This window comes from Pteropus medius, unplaced genomic scaffold (genome assembly GCF_902729225.1).
Source record: "Pteropus medius unplaced genomic scaffold, Ma_sr-lr_union100, whole genome shotgun sequence".
NCBI classification, from domain to species: Eukaryota; Metazoa; Chordata; class Mammalia; order Chiroptera; family Pteropodidae; genus Pteropus; species Pteropus medius.
The window spans coordinates 13637861-13650859 of NW_024349519.1; the positions used below are offsets into that span (position 1 = coordinate 13637861).

The 12999-nt window shown below is 39.0% G+C and overlaps 1 protein-coding gene and 1 non-coding gene across 2 annotated transcripts in view; one reads left to right on the forward strand and one right to left on the reverse strand.

Annotated features, from left to right (window-relative positions):
• SSPN (sarcospan) overlaps window positions 1-12999 on the reverse strand; it is a 32083-nt gene that overhangs the window by 4988 nt on the left and 14096 nt on the right. Inside the window, exon 2 of the mRNA XM_039882457.1 lies at window positions 4883-4969. Coding sequence (XP_039738391.1) covers window positions 4883-4969 — 87 coding nt within the window. The remainder of the gene's footprint in view (window positions 1-4882; window positions 4970-12999) is intronic.
• Window positions 12831-12949, forward strand: LOC120618739 (5S ribosomal RNA). Its single transcript, XR_005657287.1, has one exon. It is a non-coding gene; the product is annotated as a 5S ribosomal RNA (ribosomal RNA).

Sequence of the window (12999 nt, forward strand, 5' to 3'; positions counted from 1 at the left end):
TTCTTAGTGCAAGATTTATATTACCATAGTCAAAAATTACCCCTTACAAGGACCAGTTCTGGTGAATGTGAACTCTCCAGAGTAAAATTACCTTCAGTCATGTCTAAGTTCAGATGAAAGTAACTGAAAAGATTATGCCCTCTCTCTACCTTCAACTATACATAATTCAAATAAAAACATATATACATATGACTATGAAATATGTGTACAAATGTCCTCCAAATGAGTGATTTTCCACATGTTGACCATTTTAAGTGTTTTCAAGTCTTAAATATAGAATACTTAAAATGTATTTTTTTCTCTTTGAGTGGTGTGTATGTGTGTGCATGTGTGTACGTGTGCATGTGTGTGTGCACACTACCTGCTGGTACCTTAAGCATGTGTCTAGTTTGCCTGGACACTTGACTGTACATCTGAGGGTGTAGGAAGACAACAGAACTGGTTAGCGCCATTTCGTCTTCAAATGGCTGGACTACAAAAGTGTGCATAGATCCTGTGGATCTCACCAAAGTTATCTTAAACACACACTATTTTTCATTTTCGAATCATCTGAAGGAGTGTCACATATAACCCACATTTCTTCACCTGTGAAACAGCTTATCGGACATCTTCTATCTCAGGGATATAACAAGAAAACTTAAACGCAACATGTTTAGTCTCCCTTGGAGAAAGGGAACCAGATAAATACAAAGTGTCACCATTACAAAATTTAAAAAGAAAATATTTAATTTGTGATATTGAATGTCATTGCTCTGGTCTTGTCCCCAAGATTTTCAGTGGCCATATTTTCTGAAACCCCGGAGTGCTAAGCTAAGATATTTTATTTTGAGGGGCCACTGGAGCAGCATATTCTGGGTTGCTCTGGAGTATGCAGGCTTGATGATTGACTTCAAACTCTTGATGCCGAGGACCAAATTAAATCGTGCTGGCTACGCTGTGCGCATGCGCCTATTTTAGCTGCCATTCCAGTGTAGCCAGCACACAACTGGGAATTACTAGCTCTGGGAACATGGTGCATCTACGACTTTACCGGCAGGGAAGGCCCAAATTAAACAGATAATCTTCCACCTGAGAGTCATCTGCTTTCTAGAATGGTCCCAACTGGAGTTTTCTCTACACTTTTTATTGCCATAGATGGGTGGGACTGGGAGGGAAGAAGATCTTTTAATAACCTTTCTACATCTAACACACACACACACACACACAGATCCTTAGCAAATTTCTATAGCATTCATTGGGGCAATATATAGAAGTAATGATGATAATTCCTCATTCTCAATCTGGAAATAATTCAAATAGTTGCAAAAAAATATTATTCACAAAACTCCATTTGCTGAAATGAGAATTTTTTTCTATTTTTGAAAGATGACCTTTGGCACAGAAATCAAAAGATTTGCCCAAGACATTTAAGACGTATACAGCAGTACAGGGTGATGCTTAGGAGCATGGACCAGGGAGCCAGACTGCCTGAGTTCAAATCCTCGTTCTCTCCCAGCTAGCTATGGGCCTTGAGTAAATTAAGCAGGCCCATGTGTACCTGTTTTTTCATCTGCAAACTGGGAATGATGATCATAATAGCACCTACTTCACAGGATTATTATAAGGATCAAAAGAGTTGGTATCTGTAAAGGGCTTAGAACAGTGTCTGGTGCCTAGAAGCACTATTTAAGTATTTGAAAAATAAACAAATTAGTAGAGACGACAAGAGCTGCCAGTTTTCAGAACTCTAAGGATATTAACTCTACTGGCTTTGTCTTATTTTCTGTCATGCTGAGAGCGTAACAATGCATACTTGGCTTGTAGAAAGGATGTAAACACTCACACAAACACGGAGATTGCTCAGTTTTAATTGAGCATCTTAAATGTGCTAGAAGCCAGCCAGAGTACAAATGAAAGCCATGCCCCTTACCATTCTCAGTGGTGCATATGTCACACATTACGATTCTGCTTCCCCCACTCCATGAAAGCATCGGGTCAAGTAAACGGGAGTGAGCCACAGAATCAACTTTTCTATCCTTTTTAAGACATAAATCTATACTTGATCCCCCAAAGCCCATGGGCTACATCTGCAGCGCTGTAATATTTTTCCTTCATGGCTTTCTTTAGCTCATCTGACAGCAACAAGCTTCTGGGTTAGAATTTGTAATTTAAAATCAAGTGGCTTGTTTTACCTACTCGGCATGAATAAACTATCAATGAAAGTGTTTATGATGACCTTGGGAATGTGAGCAAATATATCTTGATAAAAACCCGGCTGGGGATGCTTTTGTCTTGCCTGTGTCAGCCCATGTGTCTGGCACTGGGCAGCCGGCGGAGGCGCGGTGGCCCCCTGCGTTTATGTAACAGCTCAGGCGCCGCTTGGCTCGCTGGCTGACTCTAATTGGTACCCGGTTGCAGCTTCAACGTTGAGTGACTTCAGGAGGAGGGCGGTTCGCCTTCGATTTAATTACCTTCCCCTGTGGCAGGAATGGTAAGGCCCCTCTGCAGCGTGCTCAGGCAGGAGGGGGCGGCAGCCGCCTTGGGGCCTCCTGGATGTGGGTAAGAGACGATTGCACCTTAAATGCCCTCATGGGGAATGTGCCCCAGAGTGCCTCTGCAAGCTCACAACCCAGACTAGTTTCAGAAAATCATCAAGGTGAGCCCTGAGAAAGTTAAAGCCACAAGGAAAGACAGGAGGCCCAATGCCCAGCCAAGCCCAGGGTGGCCCTCCAGGGCCTGCTAAAGGGCCTCTGAAGAAGACTGCTAGCTGGAGATGAAAGGGCAAGCCTGGTGGCTACTGTCTCTAAGAAAAAGGGAGGAAGGCTGTGTGTGTGTGTGTGTGTGTGTGTGTGTGTGTGTGTGTGTGTGTAGGCTACAATGACATACTGCCATCACCACCTGATGGCTTTCGCTGGCTGTCTTGATGTTCAAGAGGAGGAAATAAATTCTCAAACAAAGCTTGGGCTAGGTTATCAATATAAGAACACTAAAATGTGGTTATGCTAGTGTAAACACCATGTGAAGATATTTTTTATTCCTTCCCACCAAAATGGTGTGAGAAACACAAGGAAAGTCTGCTGTAACCTGTTGTACCTTTGGAAAACCTTGAGATTGACTGAAGCTCATTTTCTAACTGAAAATAATATAACGGGCATCTTAGAGAGCTCGCAGGGAGCATCACTAAAGGTCATATGCAGGAGAAAAGTGCCTCTGAATTTGTCAATGTCTGTCACAGGTGGGGGAATAAAAAGGTAGTTAATGAGATGCTCCTAGTGGGGAATTCTCAACCTAGCTGACATTGGCAATGACTTTTTTTTTTTTTGCCCTTGCTCCTTATTTTACATGCAGATGTTGAGATGGCTTTTGGGACCTCTGTGGAGCTGATGCTTTTGCCTCTGCTGTTTCCTAGCATTATCTGGGGAGGAAATTAGGGCCTTTTACATACATTGATAAATGTAATCTAGAGCGTTTTTTTTTTTTTTACCTAGTGAATAAAATTCTTGTAATTTAACAGGCCATTTTTACTAGGATTTCTGGCTTAAAAAAAAAATCATCACCGAGCTTTCTTTTCAAAAAAAAAACAACAACAACAACGAAAAACAAAACAAAACACATGGACCAATGTCTGCTTTATCTGACTTTTTTTTTAAGGAACACCCTCAGGAGAAGGAAAATTTCCAAATGTAGGCATATCCACCAACATTCCAACTCTATCATTTAAAAAAAAATAGCACCTATTAATTTTAATTAGAAAAGTTGTGTCTCACTGGAGAACATTTCAAAATTAGAGAAAAAATTACAAAATGCAGATATAATCCCACCACTCACAGATAACTATTTTTTCTAAGCTCATAAGAGCTATTTTTTTTCTGTAGGATAATACCATACATTTTGTGTAGCCATATTTTCTTGCTATTTAATATCATGTGAAGATTTTTTATTTCAATAATTACCCTTTTACAACATCTATCTGCAAATTATATTTCATGTCAAAAACTTCAATTATACTAGAATATACTAACATCTTATTTTCTGCATCTTCATAATTTCCAAATAATATAGTTGACTTATTTTTATGCCTGTGCTTTCTTGTTTTAGTGAACAGAGGAATATCTAGTTTTTATGTATTTTCTTGTAGAAGAAAAGTAAATGGTGTGAGTGGACAAAAAAAATTACAGACATCTTTTTGTTCTCTGCTACAGCAGTTCAAAGAAAATGTAGGAATTTTGCTTCTACAAGCTCTGATTGCTGACTTGGGTGTTTATCTCCCTAGATTCTGAAAGGTTGTGTCTCTGTTTCCCTTTGGAGTGGATCCTATCTGCAGTGAAAAGGCTGTGTACCTGAACTGGCTCTAACCCAATGCACTGTCTCTAACAGAGAAAAACTACATGCACACAAAGGCACACACACTTGCTAAACCATCACATCTCAACTCTCCTCCCCCTTGGCCCTCAGACCCTTCTTGGTGCAGATTGTTTGGATGCACCCAATGTACTTTTTCTGTCTCAGTGATCCCACCTACGAGAGGAAATGCACTTAGACTGCTTCATTATTAAAATATTCCAAATAACCTCCAAGACATGGAAGTGGGCACTGATATGGGCATCCTTTCCTGGCACAGTGTTTTGTCGAACTGACGAATTTTCAATATTCCTTTTAAGGGCATAAAAGGACAGACTTCATATGCTCCATGCCAAGCCAGTTCATGGAAATTAAGACTTTAAAAAAAAATAGCATTATATTTGAAGTCTGGATGAATGCCTTCCTAAAACATTTTTTGGCCTACCTAAATATGCAATTTCTAGAATAATCAGATATGCAACCCCTTAAAAAGCACTCCTTTGTTTTGTACTTATATTTCTTTCTATGCGATGATAAAAGAGAAAGAAAATTGACAACTTACTTTCATAGCAAACTGGATACATGTCCGTTCATCAACTTGATATGAAACACAAAGCATAAACAAACCAAGATAGGCCACTAAGCAGACCTGTAATGGAGAACAGAAATGAAAGGGTGTTATCAGGGCAAGTCACACACTCTAATGACATCAATCTCAGTATCTTCCACCAGTAACATCCTTGTTAGCAAGATGTTTACTTCATTTACTTATCTTTATGTGCTATTTTTTCTCAGCTTGGAGAACAGTTTTAAAAATAGTAAAATCAAGTTCTTTCAATTTAGCCAGTATTTATTAAGTCCTTTAGATGTGCCAGGTGCTTTACAAGGTCCTTCAGAGTATGCAATGGTGAATAAAAGTTCCTCAGCCTCAGAAAGTGTATAGCCCAGTCCAGGCCAAGATAAGTACACACCCTCTTCTGAAGGATGGCATTATATGTCAAATGCTATTCAGAGAACTACAAAAAGAAGAAAAAAATAACATCGAGTTGGGCAATTAAAAAGGCTTCACTAAAGAGGTGGATTTGAAATGGTCCTTGAAAGGGATGATAATAATAACCATGATCATTAACATTTCCCGAATACTTATATTGTGCTGGGGTTCTTCTAAGGGCTTTGTATGGATTTCTTCATATAATAATTACAAAACCCTATGAAGTAGGTGCTATTATGATCCTCATATCATAAATGAAGAAACAAACACAAAGCCAGTAAACAATGGAGCCAGCACTCAAAACAAGTAGCGTGGGTGAAACAGCATAAACAATAGCACAGAGGTAGGACTGCGTACATTATGTGGAAAGAATAGCAAACATGTAACCAGAGTTGAAATGACAGAATATAGAGCTACCTAGAAAAAATACCAAAACGAGAAAAGATAGGTTGAAAATCTAGTATCGTAGGACTGATTTAGTAAGTAGTGGGGCTCCCTTGAAAAATTATAAGCAGAGATGACATGATTCACGACATCTTTCAGGAAAATGAGTAGTGGTGTCAGGTGAGTTGACAGTGAGAACATGAGGATATTATTTTACTAATCTAAGCAAGATTAATGTATCAGATGTGCCAGACCTCAGATGATGGCAGGCAAAGTCAGAGAAAGTGGCACAGAGAGGAAAAATGTAGCAGAAGTGGAATCTGTACGTCTTGGCTATAGTATGACTGAAGGGAGGACGCTGAAGAGAGAGAAATAGAAAGCAACTTCCAAGTTCTTGAATGTCAGCAATGGAAAGGGGATGGGAAGAGCTGAAAGGAAGCTTATGAGAGGAATGGCAACTTTGAGAGAAAAGGTGCTTGATTGGTTAGTCAAACCAGATTTTCTTTTTAGTGCACTGGAGTTTTTTAAACTGTGATTTAGAGTTTCTAATCAAAACATATCTATGCACACTTAATTTTGGAAACCTTAAAATGTTGCTAAGTTCTACTTTAAGACAGAAAACATAAGCAACAATATTTCATTTTCCGATAAGCACAGTTTTCCTAGAGACAGATGTTGCAAGGATGACTGAGAGTTATCTAACAAGTCATTAAATGACTAGTTTGGTAATATTTGTAATTCTCATCCCTAGGACCAGCTTCAAACCACAGACCATCCATGGTAGGGTGGCAGAACTGTTCACTTACAAAGCCAACATAGCATTTTAAGGTAACACCTCTATCCTATTTACTCCTAAATTACAAAATCAATAAGTTGCTTATGCCCTAATGGGTTCCCAAGTTGAAAGTTGTTCGGGTTTCTAATGGGCTGTGAAACCAAAAACCAAGCGTTCTTATAGTATAGGTTGTTTGCAAGGTTATCTATCATTAGGATTGGCTGCATGGCTTCACAGCAGTAGATAACATTCTCAGTGGAGAGACACAATCTTAAAGTATGTGAGCATGGCATGGACTGGACAGGTCTGGGTAGAAAACAAAGCTAATAGGACCCAGGGAGGCAGCTTTTCAGCAGAAGACTAGTAGATTTGGAAATAATGGTACTGAAGTTGTTTGCGTGGTCCACGATGTGGCTTACATTTCCAAAGCAGAGATGAAGTCCTTTCTCAAAACTCATTTTAAAAAAAGGTCTAATTGAGTTATAAGTTTGATAAGGCCTATAGGGGCTTACTATGTATTCTCCCATTAAGCATTTACAGAACTGAAACAATGAAAGAAAGATCTTTTTTGTTGTTTATTGGCAACAAACCAGATGGAGGCTTCTAAACCTGCTTCTGTGGAGACAGTTAAACCCCTAAGTGCGTGGCCGTGCTCCCTTGTTAGTGTCTGTCCACAGAGGCACAGAGTCAGACTCTCGCCCACATTATTGTCTTTGCCCCTAGAGGCTGCTGTGCTGACGTGGGCAATTGCCAAGACTTTCTTCTTTGTCTTTACAAGAGACACATTCCAATAACCAGGACTCACTGACCAGCATCTTAGAAACCTGACTCTCTGCCTTGCTGGAACAAATTTCCCCATAACACTAGTATCTACTTCATTATAGCCTTAATTTAGGCTGGTTTCCAGCAAGAAGTTGCACAGGAGCATATGACCTCATTATAGAGGATTTCACCTAGTCAATAGACTGAACTTTTTTGAAGGCATACTATAGCCAGGGTCCTAAGAATCAAAAGGTAAAATCACAGTCTCAGCCTTCGCACTCTCAGTCTAGTGGGGTAAGAGAGGAGAATGAAGTTACAATACTGTGCGAGTACTAGGACCATGTCTGCCGTAATACACAGAAAGGGAGATTAACCTGAGTGTGACTTGGGGAAACTTTCTAGAGGAAGATGGGTTTTGAAAGATAAGAATAAATTAGCTAGGAGAAGGATATAAGGAAGAGTAGAGAGAGTGCTAATAGGTACGAAAGCATGGAGAAATGCTGAGCAAACATTTGAAGACTCCTATAACTTTGGTGCAGAGAGTGAGAGAGGAAAAGGCAAAAGGTGTACTCGCAGGGGACAGGAAGTAGGTCACAGAAGATTTATATTTCATCTAAAGCAGGGGAAGGGTGTGATCACTTTTGCCCTTTAGGATAGGCCTTCTGGCAGTGAAGAATAGATTGGGAGGAAAGACCAGCTAAGAGGCTGTTCATCTATGGAGAAATGGTGAGAGCCTGAGCACAGGGAGCAGTAGGGATAGAGAATGGGTGTGCTTGAATGACAGGAAGGAAGCAGAATACATAGACTCTAAAGACTGACTAGATGTGAGAGCTGAAGGAGAGGGAGGGATCAGGAAAGTGTTAGCTTCCTGACTTGAGCTGCCAAGTGGATGATGTTGATATTTAATGAGACAGGAAATACAAGAGCAGGAGCAGAATGGCAGTGGAAAACGATGATGCCCACATAGACTCAAAGTTCAGCCATGTGAGCCTAGAATTCAGGAAAGAGGAGACATGCATTTGTCAGTCATCAGCATATATGAAGCAATTGAGATCTTCAGAAACACTGTGCCATCCAGAGAGAGTCTAGTGAAAACAGAAAAGGGCCAAGGAACTTACCCAGTTATGAAGAATCTTTGACTTTTTGAACAGAAAGCATCTCAAAAACACTTCTTACAATTTGAGTTGTACAACGTGACATGTCTAAATATTATGAAACTCATCACCATCCTTTTTGTTTTTTTGAAGTTTCACCTCTATGTCTTTGCATAAGGTATTTGCTATAAAACTTGAATTAATTCAACATATTGTAATTTCTTGACCTTCTGATAGGGCTCAATAGGCTCTAGATGAGGTAGTTCATTGAGGTAGTTAATTTCATTTTCTTACCTATATCTGTGCCTCATAAAACAATACTTCTTTATGAGAGAGGTTACTGGGGGTTTAGTGTAAGCAACTTCTAGAAGAGTAGTATTTATCGAATACTTAAAACCGAAGGCTTGATGACCATGCGGAAAAAAACAGATTTCTCATGTCAGATTAAGAGTCTTGTGACCTCAGCTGGCAGGGTGGGGATGTACCAGGAAGACAGGGTGTTTTGGCTTCCCAGGCAGTGAAGGGGGAACTCATACTAATGAGTAGTGAGACCCACCAGGCCTACCTGCAACATCATTCTCTAATTCTGGGCCAGAGCTTTTGTTAAGTATGATGAGGTGAGGCACATGGAACAGGAGAAAAGGCAGTTACATAAGGTTTTCAAGAAAGTACCTTTTGGGCCAGACACCCAGACCTGGGGCAGATAGGTGGTTTTACTGAGATAAAAGCCAATTATGAACTGGGTGGCATTGGGAAGACCAATGCTAAAAGAGCTGCTAGCCATTTAGAGCTTGCTAAGATTTAGTTCATGTACAGATAGATGATTATATTGATTAAAAAAAAGCTTGAAATGATTTTTACTGGAAAAGAGAAGACAACTACCATCATTTTAACCTACTTTTGGATGCATGTTTCTACAGTTTTGTAGGGTAAAGAGAATACTTAAGTCCTAAATTCCACATTCTGTCTAAAGATATTCTTTTTCTCCTCAGGTGAAGACTGCATTCTCTCTTGTGCGTTAGGAAGTTAAACAGAGTTGAAATGTTCTCTGAATGTTAAATCCATTGCTATATGTCCGAATCCTGAGTCTTGTCACACATTGTCTTTGTTTTTGTTATTCAGCCTATTGTACCTATTGCACGTTTTGAGGGTTGTCATTTTGAATAAAAGGTGACTGTGTGACAAGTGTCTTAGAGATTTACTTACATATATATATATTTCTCATTTTGGCATAGCTAGAAGATATCACTCTAAAACATTTTGTGAGAATGTGAATTATTGGTATTTACTTCTCTCCATGTCATATGTATTTATATTCTGGTCTTGTGACATTCGCACAACCTCCTATTTATTTGTTTTCTCCCTTTTATTATTGAGAGAGCTGCTTGACAGGGCTACCCAGGGAATACAGCCTTCCCTTGTCAAATGCGTTTCAAGGTTTCTCTCCTCTTTCCATCCCCCTCTGTCATTTGTGTACCTGAAATGTGACTCTATTTCTGTAAGTTAATCAACTTTCAATGTTGTATTTAAAGTGCTTTAATTCAGTCAATATACTAACAAGATAAACTCTCTTCTCATGTTTGCACAACCCATTGATCAACAAGAGGTACAGCAAAACTGTATGTGTTTCTCTAGATATTTCTTAAAAGAATTTCTATGAATTTTCATCTACTAGAATTTAAGCCAGAATATTAGAAATCATTTTCAACAAATGATAAACATATTGCAAGCTGTTGATTGAATGAGGTCTCTCGGGAGAACTGCTGATTAATTAAACACTATCCAAAAGAACATTTCATGAGAATCCATTAAAGGATGTTTATTGGATCAAGATTTCAGAAGGATAGGAGAGAACATTTTAGTATAACTTAAGCATTTTTAATGGATTCTCATGGCCACTACCTTAAGGCAAGACAAAGTCTAAGCCAGTGGTTCAGAATCACTTGGTAATCACTTAGTGGTTCAGAGATCCTGTCCACAGAATCTCTGATCCAATAGGTCTGGGATGGGGACCTAGAATTTGTATTTCTAACAAATTCCTGAGTAATGTTAGTGCTGCTGTTTCTGAGGCCACACTGAGAACCACTAGTCTAAAGTAAAGACATAGTCTTCTAAATGCTGGCATTTAGTGTGGGGTTATCTGAATGGTTAAGAATCTAGAGTGATATGTAGACTAGTGGAGTTTCCTATGGAAGAGTCGTTTATTACACATCACAATGAGATGTAACAATAGTTACCCCATAAATAAATTTAGTCTATGCTATTGAAGGAGTCCTTAAGATTGAGGGAACCCATTGTCTTCATTGCTACTTAAATATGACCACATTCCAGAGCCTGTAGCTTCAGTGTCTGGTTGGTGGTTTGGGAAGCATCTCTAAATCATCAATTAGTGTGATGTGGCACTCTGCTACTGTTGATAGGCATTATTCACTCCTGCTCCAAGCAAAAGCAAAGCAATCACCTCCAAAACTAGACCATTTCTACAATTGGCTGAGGGGGGAGGGACTGATATTTGTACCATGGCTGATTTCAAGCTACCAACATGAAGACACTGAGCACAGAGTTGGGAAGTGGTGTGCACAATCAGCTTACACAAACCCATTAGAGATACTCTAGCACACCCTGCATCTCTACCACATTTTCTGCCACCTCTAAGTCCCTTCTCTTACAGAAGCATCTGGTTACTAAGTGGGATTAGTTTGTAACTATAGTAGTTTCCCCTTATCCACAGGGGATACTTTCCAAGACCCCCTGTGGATGCCTAAAACCACAGATCACACAGAATCCTATATATACTATGTTTCTTCCTATACAAAATACTTATGATAAAGTTTAAAGTTTAATTTGTAAATTAGGCAGAGTAAGGGATAATAACAATAACTAACAATACAATAGAACAGTTATAACAATATACCATAATAAAAGTTATGTGGATGACGTCTCTCTCCCTCTCTTTAGCAAACTAGCACAAATTTCTTTTTCTTTCTTCGTGGATAGAAGATTCGTTTTTTACTTTAGATCTTGTTGACCTCAGCATACGATTTTTCATTTCCTTATTGAGAATGTTCGCCTTTTCACTTTAAAGGAAGCAGTTTACAACTTCTCTTTGTTATATCTGAATTGCCAGCATTACTTTGTGCTTTGGAGCCATTATCAGGTAAAATACGGGTTACTTGAATGCAATGTGATATTGCAACAGTAGTTTTGATGACCAAGATGGCTACTAAGTGACTAATGGGTGGGTAGCATACACAGTGTGGATACAGTGGACAAAGAGATGATTCACGTGCCAGGTGAGACAGAGCAGGACCTCACAAGAACTATCATTCTATTTAGAATGGCACCCAATTTAAAACTTATAAATTGTTCATTTTCAGAATTATACATTTAATATTTTCAGACTGCTGTTGACCACAGGTAACTGAAACTGTGGAAAGTAGAACCCTGAATATAGGTTCCAAGCATTAAACTAAGCTTTCTATGTAAATTATCCTAGTTAGTATTCATATAAATCTTATAGTGTAATTCCTATTATTAGCCCCATTTTATAGAAGAGGAAACTAAAGCTCAGAAAGTTTTCATGCTCAAGGCCACATAGCAAATCCAGAGCTGAGAGCTGTACCAATCAGAGTACAGAGCCTAGCTCTTAACCATTACATGGCCTGGCTGCCTCCCTTATGGAATTTTGATAGCTCTGTGAGTGAAGCGAAAACTGCAGAGATTTGGAGAACATTCCATTATCTGCTCCTCTCCTGTGCTGACTGGCTTGAAGTAACACTCCTGAGACAAGAGTGTGAAAAACATAGTTTTTGAGATCCAAATAACTGTCCAAGCTGCAGGACAGGGTCACAGTCTTTGAAACTCAGTCTCGTCATATATAAAATGGAGAAAATAATAGTTTATGATTTGCTTTAAGGATCATAAATTATGTGCCTGGAATTATAGTTTGTACTATTTTTTCCATCTCATATGACCTCAAAACTCTGCCAGTATAACTTACTCTGAAATTTGAGCTGAAATGAATAATATATGTAATTGTAGCCCTCTATCATATAATCTCATTTTGTTCACTAACAACTATTCATTGTGTACTCATCACAACGTGTAGGTACTCTTTGAGGCACTGGAGATACTACAGTGAACAGAAGAGATAAAAATCACCACCTTGATAGGGCCAATGCTTTAAAGTGAAGAGGCAGACCATAACAAGTAAATAAGTAGATATGTGTCATTGGTTGAGAAGAGCTGGGGAGAACATAGCATTTATCATTATGGCTTCTTTTCCCACAGACATGACATATAGTAATTAGCAAAACACAAACAATAAGACTTTAAAGCAAGATTTCCTCCCTTAAAAATGAATCAGTAATACCCAGCAAACCCTTAAGAAAAGATGGTGGACTCATGGTTGTTTCTTATGAGAGGCTTGTGGTTCTGTTATTTCAACAACTCATATCCCGTATAAGTTATCTAAGATCTCACAGGCTCTATAAAAAAAATAACAGGCTACGGCCATGCCACTCTGAACAAACCTGATCTCGTCTGATCTTAGAAGCTAAGCAGGGTTGGGCCTGGTTAGTATTTGGATGGGAGACCACCTAGGAAGACCAGGTGCTGTAGGCATAAAAAATAAAAAATAAGGGATTGTAAGCTGACAAGGTCTTTGCAATCTG